This window comes from Molothrus ater, chromosome 20 (genome assembly GCF_012460135.2).
Source record: "Molothrus ater isolate BHLD 08-10-18 breed brown headed cowbird chromosome 20, BPBGC_Mater_1.1, whole genome shotgun sequence".
NCBI lineage: Eukaryota > Metazoa > Chordata > Aves > Passeriformes > Icteridae > Molothrus > Molothrus ater.
The window spans coordinates 5,235,018-5,253,451 of record NC_050497.2 but is presented as its reverse complement, the minus strand read 5'-3'; the positions used below and the strand labels follow the sequence as shown (position 1 = coordinate 5,253,451).

Here is an 18,434-nt window from a genome sequence, read left to right as displayed (position 1 = left end):
AGCCAGCTTGGCCCTGAACACTTCCAGGGAAGATAGACAGGGATGTATGTCTATATATCCATATCTTTGTCCATCAGACAGCCACTTCATGAAGCAATGAACTTCACAAGGAGGGCTCTGCTGATTTCCTTTTGACTCCAGTGTGTTGGACACGGGCTGTGACTCTGCAGACTCATGTGCTGTGTGTGCAGAGTGATTTACTCTGCAATTGTGGCAGATGGGTGCTGATTTAAAGACCTACATCAAATATGTAAAACCTTGCAGAAACCTTAAACAAGATTAAATAATTTGGTATTATCATTTTAAATGAGTGGACTTAGTCATTTTATGAAGATCTGCTCTATAAAGGAGGAAAACTCACATTTCAGCCTGGCTGACCAGATCCTGGTGCCATATGGCAGACCTGATTTTGTGAACTTAATTTCAGCTTGGCAGAGGCCACTGCAAAAGGGTTTCAGTCACATAAGGTGAGCAGTGTCTCTTGAGGTCTCTCATGGGGGAGTTGAAGGGACTAAACATCCCTTGGGGTCATCAGACCCCAAATGCAAAGCATGAGGCATGTCCAGTTGGACAGGAGATGGGCTTAAGAGCTTTACTTGTGCTAAGCAGTGCCTGGCACTTCTGGCAGTTTGGGACTGCTGCAGCTCCATCGTGCACTTGTACCAATAAAGCTGAAAGAATTAAGCAAGGATGGGAAGCCCACCATGACCTACACATCCAGAGCTGCAGTGGCTGCTCCCACCAGCCTGGGGCATTTGACAGGTGAGTGTCAATCTAAACAGTGCAGGTACATGGAGGAAATGGAGTTCACAAGGCACCAGGCCAACTGGGAATAATAAACTCACAGAATTCATGGCCTGTGGTCAGCCCTTATCCATGGCCTAATTCCTGTCTGGGTTAGAGTGCTCTTGAGACAGCCTAGAGTGAAACCTGACCTGAGTTGGTACCAAAGAGGAAACCAAATCCAAAAGAGGAAACCAAATCTAATGCACAGGGGTCACTCCTGTGCTTCCTTGTGTTACAGAGAATGGTAAGAGCAAGTCCCAGCATCCCAGCATGAGGCACCACCTGATGCCTGATGCACTTTGGGGGCAGAGTGGCTGGAAGGCAGCCCAGTGGAAAATGGGAGTGCTGGTTGAGAGGGCTGAACATGTGCCCAGGTGGGCAAGAAGGCCAATGGCTCCTGGTTTGTACCAGCACCAGTGTGGGCACAGGAGCAGGGCAGTGATTGTCCCCTGTGCTGAGCACGGCCGAGGCTCCTCGAGTGCTGTGCCCAGTTGTGGGCCCCTTGTGACCAGAAAGACCTTGAGGAGCTGGAGTGTGTCCAGGGAAGGGAACGGGGCTGGGGAAGGGGCTGGAGCACCAGGAAGGGCTGAGGGAGCTGGGCAGGGGCTCAGCCTGGAGAAAAGGAGGCTCAGGGGGGACCTTGTGGCTCTGCACAGCTCCTGCCAGGAGGGGACAGCCGGGGAGGTCGGGCTCTGCTCCCAGGGAACAATAGGGACAACAGGGAACGGCTTCAAGCTGTAGGGGCGAGGTTCAGGCTGGACATCAGGAGAAATTCTTCACAAAATGGGTGATCAGACATTGGGAAGGTGCTGCCTAGAGAGGTGATAGAGTCACTGTCCTTGGAGGTGTCCCAGGAACGACTGGACATGGCACACAGTGCACTAGGCTGGCTGACAAGGCAGGGATTGGTCAAAGGTTGGATTCCGTATCTCAGAGGGCTTTTCCAGCCTAAATAATTCTGTGAATCTGTGATGATGTAAATAAATATTGCAGGGAGGTATTTCAATCCTGCACACGGGTACTAAATGAATTAAAGGAAGGCGAGGATGCACAGCAAGGAGGGGTCTGGAGCTCCACCTGCGCCCGGCGCTGCTCCCCTGGCCATGCCCCTGAAGGAGGGGCCACAGCAGCAGCATTTAATGCAGTTCAGCATTTCCCGCTGTCCATGTCCAGAAATGTCAATGCAGTTGCATTTTCTCCCACAAAAACTGGGAGAGCCGACACGCTTACAACTTCGCTTTACAAAAAAAAAAAAAAAACCCAAAAAAACCCCAAAAAAACCCTCTCAGATCATCATTCAAAATCCGCCTGGGCGGATAATGACAGCAGCTGCCTGCACCCCTGCCCGTTGCGATGAGCAGTGACCAGAATGTGGAACTAACGCGTGTTTATTTCTTCCGCCAAGCCCAATGACGGCTGTGCCCTGCGGGAACACGGTAAACATCAGCGCCAGCGGCTCTGCCAGGCTCGGCAGGAGCCAGGGCCGGGTGCCTCCCTTCCAAAGCCTCTTCCAAATGGGGACACTTTTGTAGCAGAGCCGGGGCAGCGGCGGGGACCACCCTGTCCTCTCTCGCATCACCTCAGGCGCCCCGTCCCCTCGGGCTGTCAGCCAGGGCTCCTTCCCTCACTCGAGATGGCGCCCGGCCGGCACCCGCCCCGCTCTGCCCTCAGCCAGCATGGTCGCTGCTCGCCCGGCTCGGCCTCCTGCCCTCATCAAACATGGCGGCTCCCATTCACTTCCCATTGTGCCCGCCCTCCTCGCGCTCCGCGGCGGCTTCGGCGGCTTCAGCGCGCTCGACGCAAAGATGGCGGAAGCGATTGCGGGCGTTTGAATTCCAGGGAAGCCGCCAAAGCCGCGCACAAAGGCGGCGGGCTGCCGCGGGAGCCGTGCGGCAGATCCATGGATTCGCTGCCGGGGGAGGACCCGACGCTGCCGCTGCCGTTCGAGGGCAGGTACGGGGAAGCTGCGGGGCGGGGATGCGCTGGGCAGCGCGGTGCGTGTGGCGGGGCCGGGCCCGCCGGCCGCGGACGGGCTCAGGGGGACGAGCCCGCGGGCGTTGTGCTCTCAGCGCTCTCCTCCTTCTTCCCCAGCGCTCTCCAGCTGCCGGACATCTCCCGCGGGGACCCCCAGCCCGGCCCGCCCGGCCGACAAGGTAAGGCTGGATCGCGGCCGGAGCCCGCGCATCCCTGCCCGGCTCGGTGCTTCGCGCTGGACCCCAAACCTGCGGGAAAAACCTCAAACTCTTGGCAAAAAGGCAAAAAAAACCCCAACCCCTTTTAAGTGATGCGCTTTTTGGCGTAATGTAAGAGTTTTTAAGGCCAGCAGCTGCTGCCGTCACTGCTGTGTGCTCGCTGCCTGTGGTCATTAGGGCTTTCAGCCTTATATAAGATGATCAGCGGTTTTGTGCGGCGTGTACTTAAAATACTTGGAATATCCATAAGGTCGTGCTGCCTGGTCACATTCTGCTCAGGGTTAGGGGAGTTGCACGCTGTGCATCATCCAGTTCTTGTCCTGAGGGTTTATTGACGGCGCACCTCACATAGCCTAATTCCAGTGTACATCATAATTTAAATGTGTGATGGAATTCGGGAGTTTAAGTGATAGACAGCTTAGTGTGATCAGAAAGGAATGTAGATACTGACATGTAATGTAAACAGGGGGCCAAGCAGTGCCTCTCTCACTTCCCTAAAGGTTTTATTATGTTTAGATTAGTGTAGACCTTTGCCAAATTGAAACCCTACTTAGAGAGATTCTGCTGTCTGAACTTGTTCTGTGTTCTTTAATGTGTAGTAGTACCAGATGTGGCAGAAGACACAGTCTCACCAGCTCGAGCTCGGACCATGAAGGACTATGAAAATGTAAGCAGAACTTTTAATGTAAGAGTCGGTGACAGATTTATGGCCAAGATATTTCCAGCATGCTGGCTGAAGTGTTGACTCTTAGTTTGTTTCAGTTGGTCACATCTTTTGGAGGTGTGACCAGGTGAATGTCCCTGTCCATGCTTTGAAGCTCCATTTCTTAAGTGTTGCTTTCAAAAACTGAGGCAGGAATTTGTTGTTCAGAGCAGCCAACTGCTGCGCTGAAGTTGTGAAAAAAAATTGGCACCCTCTGCTCAGAAGTTCCTGCAGCTCACCAGAAACATCAGAACTTGGTTTGCACATCTGTTGCTGATTTATTTCAGGGAAGCATCAAGTTTATTTTCATTTAGGTTAGTGTGGGATTTGGCTTTTTAATTCATTGACTGCAGTATAATGCCTTTTAACTTTATAGTATGAGTGTGCTTGGAATGCTTGTGTTGTAGAAGTCTAGTATCATTGTGACAATCCTGTAGAAAAAAGTATTTTGGCACTTACTAGAATATGAAGGAAAACATTAGATTTTAAAAATATGTTAACTGTATTGGCTTTTTAAATTGCATAAGACAGTTGTTTATGTCTGCTGAATGCTGATTTGATTGGGCTGTGTTGCAGGACAACTTCCCCATTCAGGACTAGAGTGAAAAACTTTTCAGGTATTTATTGTTGTGTGAAGAAGCTGCAGAGGGGAAGGCAATCTAAAATCTCTGAGATGATTGCTACAGACAGAGGCTGTGGCTGCTGCCTTTGGGCTCTGCCAAGAGTCTGCAGTTTCAGTGTGCTGCTGCTGCTACCTTTTGTGGCAATACTGTCTTTGAAATGAGTGTTTCTTACAAACTTTCAGTTTCTTGTGGCCTTACATCCTCCCTGCTTTTTGCTCAGAATTTAAAGCTTGTTTTGGAAAGCTTTGGGTGAAGGATTTTTTTTGCAGTTTGTATCTATTTCCCTTTCTCTCTTTTCTGTGTGTTGGCTGGGCTAGGCAGACACTGCCTTGGCATTGGTATGTGCTTAAAATCTCTTACTGTGATGTGTGCCAAAGACCTCAGTCCAGAATATACATTTTGCTTGTGGTTTGTCTGCAGGGTTCCTGGGCACAGGGAAAAAAAGTTGCAGAAAGAAGGAGAAATCTGTTGCTGTTTGTCCTGTGTGATGTAGAGCAGGGGCCTCCCCACAGGTCTGGCATCCTGGTATGCTCAGACCCCTCCTGTTAAACTGAGCTGTAAAACTTCCCATGGGATGAGAACTTTTATGGATGCCAGCAGTGTGATGAAGCTCAAAGATCCATTGCCATGAAGGAAGAAGAATATACATTAAACACCAGTAAACTTATTTCTGTAACTCTGTTATTCATACAGGCTGTAAGAAGGATGTAATGAAAAGAATGAGCTCTGGCCTTGTAGCTCAGAGAGAACAGGATGGATATAAGGACCCTTAAGTGGGCTGAAAGGTGGATCCATGTAGAAAGGTCCTTTAATGTTTATACCTGGAGAAGGTGCTGAGCTGGATAATGTTGGAGGTGCAGGTTTTTGAATTATTTATGGTGTCCCACATTGTTGCAATGTGGTGGTAACCATTCTATCATAGAAAACATGATTACATGATTACATGGGCAGAGTGAAAAGCATCTCTGAGGAGGATCTTGTTATGGGAAATGAGGTGTTCAGGAGCAGAAAGGGTGATGGGTATCAAATAAGGGAGCTGGGTAATAATATTTGTGGGATTCTTTCTTGTCTCTCCAAACCCTCTTAGAGTTTTGCTGTGAATCTAAAACAGCCTTTATAGTTGGAAACTTTTCTGCTGTGAAACCACAGCCACTGCTGACAAATCCCTTTTGAACAAAACTGGCTCCATGCAGACTTGGAAAGGAGTTAATCTGGGCTAGGATTTGCTGCCATGCTGCTCATGCTGTGGAATATTCTGTGCAGTATGTATATCAGTCTTTGTTTTCATTCCTTTTGTTTAAATACAGGAATCAAAATGCATAAAAGAATTAAGACTGAGTCTTCAAATGCATAAGTTCAGAGGGTTGCTTTTAAAATCTTTTTGCAGTGTGAGCTTTCTCACATTTTACATGTTTTCTTTCATTAAGCAATAACTTATAAATTGTCTGTGTGCTCTAACATTCATCCAAGAAACTGAACATCAGAGATGACATTTGTTTCACTCCTTGGTTTATGATTGCATAGTCTGTTTCATTTGCCTTTTGAAAATATTACCCTTAATCACTTTGGTTTATCTCTGTTGCCACTGAAATACATGTAACAAGAGTTGTGAAATGCTGAATTCTTTTGAAATTATTTTTTCCCTTTGACTCAGAAATATATCGAATGTAGGGAGACTAATTAGAAGTTCAGCTGGTGCAACTTCAAAGTGTTTTTGTCACTTGGACTTTTTTCTGAATGAGCAGGGACTGCTGGGAATGATTTACTGACAGGTTCCTTCAGGGTGTGGGAGTGAGCCACAAAGTTTATGTAGGATTTTCAATTGCTCAGTGGATTTTCACTTTTGTGAATAAGGACGAGGCAGCTTTCTGGGCAGGGGTTATTAAACTGAACAGTTGTTTGCAGATGCAGGTTCTGAGTGCAGTTACAGAAAGTAACCTTGGGTTTCACAAGCCAAATATTTTGGAAATTGTATTGCTAATAATTTTTACAAATAGCACTGTAGTGTCCTGGAAAAGCCTACATAAATATTTTATTAGTAGCTCTGTAACATATTAGATTTCCATTTGCTGAAAGCATCTGGCAGGGGACATAAGTCTTATTTGAATGAATGTTTTATGCTTCATCTCTTAAAAAAATTTAGAGGGAGACTCCTTTCTTTAATGAAACCATCAACTAAGTTACTGCTTCTACAAGGAAGGTTAAAAGTGATAAGCAATTTTCCCCCAAAGAATTGCACTCTGAATTATGGGATGGGATAAAGGTTTTACTGGTGTTCAGATGGGATCACTTGTGTGCTTGTAGCTTTTCTTGCTATGAATAAAGTTACCTGGGTCCTGTTAATGAAACTGCCTTCCCAGGCTTTTGCTCTAGAAAATATTTCTGTTTCAAGATGAAAAATGTATTGTGTCTTGCATTTTGTTCAAGTTTCATTATTTAGAAGAATTCCTTAATGTTGTTAGATTAAAAAATCTCTCCTGAATTCTTATTTTGTCAAGTCAGTCAGTATTGTGATGCTTTAGGGGATAGTTCAAAGAGCTGAGGGCTGTTATATATTTAATTAATACCTTTACAATTGCACATACATGTGTGTCACCCATATGAGTTTAACTGTGTCGAGGATGTGGAATTCTGGTCTTGCACTGGTAAAAGCAAAACTATTGGAGGTTAAGATTTTTCTTTTTTTTTTCCTTTTTCTCGTTATCTTTCTTCTTTCACAGCAAATCACTGATCTGAAAAAAGAAAACTTCAACCTGAAACTTCGTATTTATTTTCTGGAGGAGCGAATGCAGCAGAAGTTTGATGGTCCCACTGAAGAAATCTACAAAATCGTAGGCATTTAGAAACATTTCCTGAAACGCTATCTCTTTTGAAGAGTTTGTTTGTTTTATTTGTTTTTGCCTCTTTCACTTTCTTTTAAGTCTTTTTTTGTCATTGGAAATTTTGGTGTGATTATTTTATTCTGACCTTATCCTTTTCAATAATAGCTTAAATTAAAGTGACTTAAACAGGTGCTTTCCTCAGGTCTCTTTTCCATAATGAGATGGAAACTTGAGTCTCTCTTGATGCATATTTCAGTAGTTAAGAACATAAATTGATGTTTGGGTAGATCATGGTTGCAGCTGAATATTGCTGCCTGGTCTTCTCCACTGGTGATTTTGTTGTAATTGCTGATGTGTTGAATTGGTGTTTGTCAGCTTCCTGGCCAAGGACTTCTTTGTACAATTGCATCATGAGAGGTTTCCTCAAGGTATAAAACAAAAATTCTGAAATTACTAAAAACCTCTGTAGCTGATAAAATCAGGTTTTGAAAAGAAAATAATATATCTTGTAGCTTAAAGAAGAGATATGCTTGGAAACCCTGGAAACTCCCAAACTGAAGTGGAGTACTCCCTATTAGAACAGTTAAATGTGTGTGCAGGGGATTTGTATTGCTTGAGTGCAATGGTCCTGAATGCTACTGATGTTTCTGGAAGGCTTGAACCTTGCAAAATATGTCTTTTAACAGCTAAATGTCTATTCTTATCCCAATGATACTTTGTATTTGCTGGTCCAAGCAAAAAGTAATCTACACACTGCCACTCACTTTTGGGATGGATGATCTTCCAGTTCTTTGCAGATATTTTCATTCTTTTATCACAGAACATTGAGCTGAAAGTTGAGATAGAAAGTCTGAAGCGTGAACTGCAGGAGAGGGAGAAGCTGCTCATCAAGGCCTAGTAAGCACCAGTTTATTTCTTGATGTCCATTTTTTTAGGATTTGTTTCTATGTGTTTCTGTGTGCTTTAGGAGTTGGAGGATCTTAAGGGCACTTATTTAGAAATGTCTGGTTCAAAACTCATCCAGGCTGGCAGCTGTTGATTGCCCCATGGCCTCAGTTGCAGTGGAATTTTCTTTGTTTTCCTGGAGCAGATGAATTTTGTTTGATCTCTCTAGGATGCTCAGAGGGTATTGCTGTGATGGGAACTTTGCACAAGGTCATGCTAGAAAGCAAAATTTATGTGGCAATCATGAACAAGTGGTCATCTGGTGTTGAGTAAGGAGACACTACCTGTTCTTTTCTCACAAGGTGTTAACAAATACTGGAAAGGCAAATGGAGAGATCTCAGCAGCTCTGTGTCTTCAGTTTATTCCAGTGCTGCTTCCTGTAGAAAACACAGCTCTGCTGAAGGCTTTATAGTGTATTTGGAAGCTTTAGAAATAGAAAGGAAATATTTCACTTTTTCATCGTACATCTAAAATGCTTCTTTAGCCACTGTGCCAAGGCTTTTATGGGGAACTCACAGACAGCACCCAGATTGCTGCATAGTCCATAGATGTTTGTATTGAACCTTAAAGTGATAAGCAGGTACAGAGAAGGTGGAAGATGCTTGAGCATCATCCATCAGCCTCTGGAACCTGAAGTGTTTTCCATGTTGATGTGCACTGGGATTCATGCCTGTGCTATTTCTCTCAGTAAGGCAGTTGAAAGCTTGGCCCAGGGTGGTGATGCTGAAGTGCAGCATGGGAAGGAGGCACAAAAGAAGATGCAAGAGATGGAGGAAATGCTGACTGGCAGAATAAACCTTCTGGAAGAGGTGAGTGACCACAGCTGAAGGAATAATAAGGAATCACTGCTGTCTTTGTAGTGTTATCTGAAATTTGATATTGTGGTCAGCATATATTTTCATAATGTCTTTTTTCATTCCTCACTATCTGTGCTTGAGACAGTTTATTCCTGTATTTATTGTTGAGCTCTGGTTACTTTACAGGGATATTGTAGTGTAAAGGGAAGGGACCCACAAGGATGATTGAAGTCCATTTAAGTGAGTTCCTTCAAGGAGCAGAAAAGAGGAATTTGCATGACCTCTTATTCATTTTAGTGGAACTGGGGTTCTGAAAGCATTCTTTGTGCTGTTGAACTGGTAGAGAAGTTGTTAAATTGCTTCCTTTATCCCAAATCAGGCAGTCAGGCTGGTGTTTTCCAGATCTGATAGGTTGAAGAGCAGATTTTCTGATCTCATGGTGATGGGGTATTTTCTGTAGCCCAAAGGTAGTGTTGGCCTCTGACATTAATTTTATTCTGCTTATGAATTCAGACCCTGCAGTGTGGTTTTAGTCACAGGTTTACACAGCACCATGTAATTATACAGATCTAGGGAGTGCTAACAAAGATTAATTTCCTTCAGAGTTCTTGATTGACAGGGGAATGTTGGCAAAACAGCTTTTCTGGAGAGGGGTTGAGTGGGGAGGTTCAGGGGTGAAGGAGCTTTTCCTCTCCCTCCCCCAAAAAGATGCTTTTTAGTTTAGATGTGAAGGCAAGGGGGGAATGGCTTGTTAGGCTACAAGGAGGCTTTTATTTCATAAATTGGGTGAGCACAGCAGGGAAGCTTGCAATGTAAAAATGAAGATCTGAATCAAATTTGATGGAGTATATGGCAAGTTGTTTTGTGTGTCTTTTTTTTGGTGTTCTCCATCTCTGTGAGTTGGGTCACCCAGAGGGAGTTGACTGAAATCTCTGGCTGTTATCTCCGTTTCTTTTGCTGTTCAAGAGAAAAATGTCTGGTTCATACTTTATCAGTTCCTGCAAAATATTATAAATGATGTTGGAGAGAGTTCCAATTAGCTACAGTGAGCTTGGGAATATTAATTTTATTGAACAAAAAAGTCCTTCTTTAACCTCTTTCATTTAAGTGTAGCTATTTATTATGATAGTGGGAGGACAGTGGGACAAAACCATTTTATAATTGCTAAATCTAAAACCATAGCATAGGGGCACTTTTGTTTCTAGTTCTGCTATCAGTTAGGGTATTTTTTATTTCTTTGAAACAAATTTCCTTTCTTTCTGAACTACAGAAAGTGGATTAATCTTAAAAATGCAGACACAGAGTTCAGAAGCATTTACAAAGAACTTGAAATACTTGGTAAAAGTTCCTAAATTAAACTTCCTGACATATGTTGGGTAGAAGAAACTTCAGTATGTGAAAAAATTCATGAGCATTTAGTTCTTAGAGGCATCAAGATTGTGTGTTTTCATTTCAGAATCTTAAAGCTGCCCAAGAAGAGGTGGAAAAAGTCCTTGCAATGGCAGAGAAGGAGAAAGCTCTGAGAATTGCTGCTGAGCAGAAACTTGCTTCAATTATCAATGCCCCTGCCAAGGATGTGGACAAGGTTACAGAAGCTGAGAAAGACAGGTCAGAAGTGTTGCCAGTAATGTTTCTGCCTGCTGGAATTCTTTATTGTTAAAGTGTGAAGAGTCAGCACAGCTTTGGCTTTGATTAGGTTGGTCTTGCCCTTGGGTACAGGAGAGTTGCTGGCCACCCATGGGGTGAATGGCAACACAGCAACCAGTTCAGTGCTCTGTGGAGCAAAGTCATCTTTAAAAGTTCCCTGAAAGCCTGAAAGGGTCAGGATGTGTGAAACATAAGCTCATAGGTCAGGTTGGTAGATTTAATGGGAAGAGAAACACTGTTAGAAATACAATCCAGGCTACAGAACACGAGGAATCAGTGATGGCATCTTACCCTGCAAAGTTTTCATGTGTAACACTCAAGTCTGCCAAAAAACATCTTTATTGTTCTTGGAATACTGGGAGTGTGAAGATGTGTATTGAGAGAAGACAACATCACTGACCTGACTTGTTTTTAGTATGGTTTTTTGGTTTTTTTTTGTTTCTGTGAAATGAGAACCACACAAATTTAGATGAAACTGGCTTCTGGAGAGACACTTGCTGAAGGCACATAAGGATGTGGTGTGTGGGCTAAGAAAGGAAATAGATTAATAAGGTTTTTGTGTGTGCTGTAAAGGACAATGTAAGTAAAATATAGAAACTTAACTGTTGATATTTGAAGTGGTATTGGAGGAAAATAAGAATGAGCACTTTGCAAATAGCTCAACCCTGTTTGCTTATGTTAAAGTTACAGCCCATTTTCAGGTTTGCCAGGGTTATGAAAGTCCTTCCTTAAGTTCTACAAGTATTGTCTTGAGTCTTCATTTAGGAGAGTTGTGTGCAAGATTCACTGCAATGACTGGAGAATTGGTGGTAGATGGTGCAAGATTAATACTTAAAATCTTGTCATTTTAGACTTATAGAGCAACTGAATCTGTCACTGAAAAGTAAAGAAGCTCTAATTCAACACCTTGAGAAGGAAAAGTCTCAGAGTGGATCTTCTGATGGGAACTTGCCAGCAGAAAAAATCAGAGAATTTACCATTGCCTTGAGGCTTGAAAAGGATAGTGAGATAGAGGTGAGGACACTGCCTGATGAGTTATGTGTTATAAATCTCATGGGGGGTAGGATTTTAAAGGTTTTATGCGTGACTCTATGTAAGTGACATCAGCCAATTTTTTAAAATATTATTTCCTCCTCCATTTTCCAGTTCCTTACCATTCATGGGTTATGCTTGGCTTGGTGGGCAGTATTTATCCTTATTTATCCATTCCCTCAGTGAGAGGTTGTGTTTCCCACTGACTTGATGCCTGTGGAATAGACAGAGTGCAGTTGCTTTACAGAGGTATATATTAGAGAAATCCTAGATGTTAACAGATCCCTCACTGGATGACATAACTGCTATAAAAGTTAAGAATGTGACTTGAGAATTTGTTCTTGGGAAGTGTCTCTGCTGTTATGGGCTGAAAAAAAAGCTGTGGTAAGGGAGATAGACATAAAAACCTCTCATGAAATAAAGTGCAGGTTTGCCCTTTAGCTTACAAAAGGTACAAGCATCAGTCTTCTATTTCACTTGGCTCATAAATAGGAAGACAGAGATCCTGAAAGCTGGAATGTAGAAACAGGGCCAGAGGCTTTTTCTCTTCTTTTTTTTTTCCTATTCAAAGACAAAATTAAAGCTGGCAGAATTAAGAAAGTTAATTATGGAGGCTGTCAAGCATCTGAGATTTTTTTCTTCCCTTTTGTTTTGAAACTTAATATTGCTCAGCTCAGTACAGAGACACATTTTTTGTCTATGTCAAGAAACTTTTATGATTGCATTGATTAGAGGCAGTAAAAGTTTGCAGTTCTGGGTGATCTTGCAATTAAATCTGTGCCAGGAAAGCCTCCCCTGGTTTCACAAGAGTATTTGTGTGTCAAGGTGAAAACAGCATCATCTTTAATCATTTCACAGAAGGTGGACAGAGTGCATATGGTCATTTGGGGGGCAGTATTGGAGAAAAAAATCTGATGAATACCTTTGCACAACTCTGGTTTTATGTATGATTACTTTTCTAAAACAAATAATTCTGTCACCTCCCCAGGGAAAAGTGCTAATTAAAATCTCTCTTGATAAAAGCATCTTGCTGACAAAGATAAATGTCACATAAAAATGCACCTCTATTAACTCAGCAAGTGCAGTTGTTCTGTCTCATGCATAGAAGAACATGTTTTGAGGGTTTTTGTTCTATTTTCTTTTTTTTTCTTCTTAGTTTTGACTGGTTTATTTCGTGCCCAGGGTTTTTAAGCTCGTTTTGCTTCACTTTAAGGCTTAATGAGTGTATTTGTGTTGAGAATGAATGAAAAGGGGCCATAACAACTGTTTTGTTCTTGTAGGCTCTTAGAATGGAGCTTAAAAATGAGAGAAATTCCTTTGAAAAAAAAATTCAGGTAAGTTCCAGTTTTGCTCCTGTTTCCTTGACCCCTTTCAGTGTGCTCCCTCTGTTCTCCTTTCATAGGCACAGGAGGCCTTGACTCCAAGGGAAGCAGAGCAGGTCCTCTGTTAAATTCTCTTTTATATGGGATGACAGGAGGACCCCTCCTGTTTTTGAAGCAATTTTCAGTAAAGCTGATAGACACACTCATCAAATATTGAAGCTGATGCTCGTGGCCTGCTCCCTTCTTATACAATACTCCAGGCACTTCTTTAAGATGCTGCCTCTCATTTTGGGAACTGTATTTTATGTTGCTAATCTGACTAATAACCTCCAAGAACTCTGAGGGAGTGTACTTATTAATGTGCAGTTACAGTGTCTCTTAGTGGGAAGTTAATGCAACTTTCACATAATCTAATTTAGTCACTGCAAGAAGAGCTGCAAGAGAGAGAAAATGAGCTTGCTGTTGAAAAGAAGAATGGTTTGAAAAGGGATAAAACTATCCAAGGACTAACTGTTGCCTTAAAAGCAAAGGAAAAAGAGGTGAGGGTCATTATGATCTTGCTGGTTTGTTGAAGTACCACAGAGGGAGGGTGTTGTGTGTGTGTGTGGCAGGTCTGGTCTCACTGGAACCATGAGGAGGCTTTGAGTGGGTCCCTGTCACTGCTGTCACCTCTCCAAGCAGTTCTGCTTGTCTGCAGTTGGGGCTCTTGGACTGAAGGAGAGAGGAAGAGGAGAAAGTATCAGTTAAGTATCTTCCTCCCTTAGGAGCCTGAAAGAAAAATGTTTTCAGCTGCATACTGATTTTTATCAGCTCTGAGCACCATTTAGAAGATCTGAGGGGTATTTTATGTTGTTGAGCAAGTGGAGCTGTCAAAGGCAGCTAAAATGAGAGAGGTCAACATCAGCTGAAATTCAGATTGTGTGGAAGAGTGGGAAATACTTCACTTGAGTGATAGGCAGTCTAGTGAGTGTATAAGAGCAAGAATTTCTTTATATAAAATTTACTATGATGTATTTGATGTTCTTGCAAGTGTTTTGTGTAGTTGGATGAATGTTTAATGAGATGGGGTAGAAATTACTGCATTGCCATCCCTTGGAAATAACTTTTCCTACATAGTATTCATTTCACTTTATTTAAAGAATGAGGAGCTGGCTTCTGAAATTGAAGAGTTAAATGCTTCATTGGCTAAGGCAAGAGAGGCAACTCACAAGGCACATGTCCAAAAATTCAAGGTAAGAACAAGCAATTTGTTGTGATTTCCCCCTTCCTGCTCCTTCCTTCTCTGTAAATCCACACAGCAGGCAGTGCTTGCTGTCTTCGAAAGCAGAGGAATGGAAATCAGTTTAAAATGTTGTTTTAAAGTTCTTAGTGTTTATTACTTTAAAAAAAATCCTAAGTAAAATTATTTGAACAATAGAATGTTAAAATAACTTACCTTGTTTCTCCTTCTTGTTTTTTGGATTTTTTTATAAATCTAAACAAATTGAGAATCTTTAAGGGAGAAACATGTAATATCAGAATAACTTAAAAATAAAGACACAACTATCTGGGGAGCTGAGGTTTTCTTGAGCTTTTTTCCCAAAATTATGGTGCCAGCACAGGCTTCCTATTAGAGTTGAACTGGGTGCGAGACACCTGCTTGGATTTATTTATATGTGAATAAATGTGAAACCACTTTTATTTATAAAACACCGGAATGTTATTTGTGAAAATGTGAATTAGTAATGCTTTTTGTGTGTGTGTGTGAAGGAGAAAAGGGACTTGATGATTTTTTTAAAAAAGTTCTGAGTTTAAGAAGTGTGCAACTGATCCCTGCTGCCCGCAGAGCCCACGCTGCAGAGTGAGTCCTGCTCCTCATCACTCTGCTCCTTAGCTCCAGCCCTGAGCTGAAGGCAGCTCTCTGTGAGTAAAAGGTGCTGCAGGGCCCTCTGCTCCTGTCACCTCTGCTCTGCTCCAGGGCCACTTGTAGCAGTGTGTGGTTGAGCACAAAACAGATCTGTGCCAAGGGGAAGGGTGCAGTCACCGTCCCAGAAATGTGCAGCTGTGGCACTTGGGGATGTGGGTTGGTGCTGAGCACGGTGCTGGTGCTGGGCTGGCAGCTGGACTCCATCCTAAAGGTCTTTCCTAATCTTAATTCTGTGATTCCATGAAAGACTCAGTAACTTCCTGCCCTAGTCCAGACTGAAACTGGACTCTAGTCCAGAAATAGTTGGATGTAATTAAAGCTCTGTGAATCAATAATACTGCCATGACCTTGTCTGCACTGTGGGCTCCTTTGCATGTCACCCTTTGTCTCATTCTTTGTCACTTGAAACTTCCTCAGCCTGCACTGAGGAAGTTCTGTTACATCACTAGAGGAAGGTTTTAGTGTTACACTTTCCTTGTTCTGTCGTTTCACTGTTTCTTTGCCCCCCAGTTCTGATAACACTGGGAAGAGGAGCAGGGCTGTGGGATGCAATGGTGGCAAAGACTCCCAGGCTCCAGAAAACCCCTTCTGGAGGCTGAATGCTGTTGTGTGTTTCAGGGTGCTGCAGATTACCAGGCTCTGCTGATGGAGAAGGAGACTCTGCTGGCAGAGCTGCGCTCAGAGAACCTCACCAAGGACGCTGAGAACCGCAGGCTGCAGAGGATCATTAAAGTCACTGGGCAGGAGCTGAGTGATCTGAATTTGGAAAGAGAGAAAATGGAGAAGGAGCTGGATGAAGCACAACTGCAGAAGAGCAGAAGTGACAAAACCATTAATGTTATTATCATGTTTTTCCTTTATTTCCTAAAGTCTAGAAATCATTCAGTGCTTTAGCAGGTCCTTTTCTAACTAAATTAGGTTTTTAATTTAAATAACTTTTGGGAAGGAAATGCCTGACACTGTCTAATGCTGTGTGTGAAGATTGAGGAAAATTCTGGCCCATAATCTGCACAGAATAATATTTTAAATATAATTTTGATAGTTAGGTCCTAGGGAAAAAAACCATTAACCTTTAGAAATGGTAAATGGTTACTGTTGGTCCAGTTTTTCTGATGGGAGAATCTGAACATCAGGATGATGTATGTTTACATTTCTGCCATATTTTTCCTGTTGCATGTCTATAGATTATCTTAAATTTCACTACTTAAACTTTCTTCTAATTGTGACCTGGAGTCAAACCTCAGCCTGCTCTCTGCTCTTCTAGCAGGGTTACTTAAAGGCTGTATATTAAATAACTTCTGCTTGTAAAAGACCCAAAGCACAGGATTAATTGATCACAGTTTAACATAAAAATGAGGTGCTGTTCATTAATTCTGCTGCTTCATATTCTCTTGAGGGTTTTTACCTTGCTGTGGGCATTCAGATGAGCTCTCCTGCTCCCAGCACTCACAGCTGATGCAGCAAAGTGAATGACCAAGTTTCTCCTTCTCTTCATTTGAAAAAGGATGCACCTTCTGCTGAGGCTTTGACACAAACCACTTCTCACCTGAATGCTCTGTCATGTGGATTTTGTTAAAGTCTTCTCACCATTGCTTCCACGAGGGCAGCGTTTGCATAATGAGCAGAGTCCTGCTTGCATCCACAGTCTGATCCTCCTCAGTTAGGGATTAGTCTCCTGCTCTATTAAATTACATAAAAGATTTAATGAGCCTGTCTTTATTCACTAGATGTTTTGGTTCCATTATTAAATAAGGACCTTAATAAAGCAGGGAGACGTGGAAATTGCTGCTCCTGCACTATTCCTATAAACCAGCAGAGGGGTCTCTTTACCTACAAATAAATGAAGTTCCTCTCCCCCTCCTACTCCCAATTTAAGGCATTTTTGCTTGATTGTCAACTGTGGTTTGGCTGCCATCACAAAATCTCTATCTTTGGTGTGCTTTGAGATTTCTTTGGGGCGTTGATGTTAAGGAGAGCGAGAACAGATCGCTGCTGTCAGTAAAACAGCCACAAAGAACATTTATTGATTTGAAGTATTTTATATTTAACTGTCTTCTCTATTCAGATTTTTTTTTTCATCTTTCAGGGCAGCTAGAATATAACTGTACAGGAAAGACAGGAAAAATAGGACTGAGGAGGGAGTTGCTAGGGGATTTGAAGTTAGCTAGATTACAGAAGCCCTGTTTGACTCCATTATGTCCAAGTTTTTCATGTAAAGATGAGCTCCTTGGGGAAAAGCATTCCTGCCAAAAGATGAGCAGTCTTATAAAAATTATATCCCTAACCTATTTCCTACTCCTTGCAGAACAGCTGCTTCAATTTCAGAGCTGCAAGTACATTGGATAGAACCACATTGCCTGTGAAGTGTTGCCCATTAAGTAGTAGATATGTGGGAGTTAAACAATATGCTGTGAGATTTTGCTCTTTGACAAATAGGAGACTGCTTCAGTGATCTGCTGCAAACTTTTTATGAGACAGCCTTAAAAACTCAGCTCTATTTATGCTCCAAGATGCCTATTCATCAGTGTTTCTATTTTGTTGGAATAAAGTTAGCAAAAAAGTGTATAAACTGTAGAAAATGCCCTCAATTTCTGTAATGAACTGCTGCCCTAGCTCTTCACTCATTCACAGGGAAATTTGCAGTGACTTCCCATATACTGTAATTGGGTGTAGCAGGTAATGCTAAATTTTTGCATATATTCATTAAAAAAACCCAAACACCCCAACAAACAACCTCCCCCTAAAATGTATTTCATGGCCTGCTGTAAACCCAGTTTGTCTGGGCATGAATTGGGCATTACTGTTCTGGAGGGGAAGAAGGTGAAACTCCAACAAGTGAGATTGTTACATGTGAGCTGATCATCCCCATCACAGACTTGGTCCAATTTTAGCAGTTTCTTGGATTAATGGATTTAGATGTTCTTGAACCATGTTCCAGCCTTAGGGTGGGCAACTTTAAAAGGTATCTGAAAGAGCTTTTAAAGCTCTTTCTGTTCTGTCCTTTCCAAAAGCTGTTGTTAAGCATCACTATCAAGATGCTGTTAAACATCACTTAAAGCTCTTTGGAACAAGAAACTTTGGACTTTTATTTTTACACACTCTTGGTGAGGAATGAGCATCTCATCCTTGATGTTGTTCATGGCTATCATGGTGCTGTGCCTGTAACAGGGGTGGAATGCTTCTTCCTTGAGAAGTTTGTTCAAATTTACATGACTAAACACTTCACATTCTCTCTCCAGGCCTAAATGTAGACAGTTCAAGTGTATTTACTAGATATTCATATTTGATCAGTTGGTTGGGGAAATGCATAATAACTCATTAGGCAGAATTTATTATTTAGTCTTCCTAGCTGTAGTTTAGCCTGAGAGGAAGGTTTTGGAGCTTCACAACTTAATTATTCACCAAACTGGTTTTCATCTGACAAGGAGGGGGAGGCATCTGCTCCAGCCTTCTATATTAGAGTGTTTCACATTCATTTTTCTTAGTTCAGCTATCATTAATCATAGGAAAGTCTCTTGGGGAAAAGGTTGGCAGAGAGAATTGCAAAGTTTATGCTCTGAGAGCTGTAGGTACTATATTACCCTTGCAAGTCAATGTATAGAAAGCAATAGATTTTCTTCCAGACAATTTGAGTGGTCAATGAGTTCAAGCAACCCGC

The 18,434-nt window shown here is 42.4% G+C and overlaps 1 protein-coding gene across 2 annotated transcripts in view; it reads left to right on the top strand.

Moving 5' to 3' along the window:
- Nucleotides 1-2,667: 2,667 nt before the first annotated feature.
- Nucleotides 2,668-18,434, top strand: part of CDK5RAP2 (CDK5 regulatory subunit associated protein 2) — a 71,166-nt gene continuing 55,399 nt past the window's right edge. For both annotated transcript variants that reach the window (XM_036394013.2, XM_036394012.2), the window contains exons 1-12: nucleotides 2,668-2,739; nucleotides 2,878-2,939; nucleotides 3,578-3,645; nucleotides 7,025-7,135; nucleotides 7,947-8,023; nucleotides 8,761-8,881; nucleotides 10,326-10,477; nucleotides 11,368-11,530; nucleotides 12,829-12,882; nucleotides 13,290-13,409; nucleotides 14,010-14,102; nucleotides 15,395-15,613. In XM_036394013.2, coding sequence (XP_036249906.1) covers nucleotides 2,687-2,739; nucleotides 2,878-2,939; nucleotides 3,578-3,645; nucleotides 7,025-7,135; nucleotides 7,947-8,023; nucleotides 8,761-8,881; nucleotides 10,326-10,477; nucleotides 11,368-11,530; nucleotides 12,829-12,882; nucleotides 13,290-13,409; nucleotides 14,010-14,102; nucleotides 15,395-15,613 — 1,293 coding nt within the window. In that variant the 5' untranslated portion in view covers nucleotides 2,668-2,686. The remainder of the gene's footprint in view (nucleotides 2,740-2,877; nucleotides 2,940-3,577; nucleotides 3,646-7,024; nucleotides 7,136-7,946; nucleotides 8,024-8,760; nucleotides 8,882-10,325; nucleotides 10,478-11,367; nucleotides 11,531-12,828; nucleotides 12,883-13,289; nucleotides 13,410-14,009; nucleotides 14,103-15,394; nucleotides 15,614-18,434) is intronic.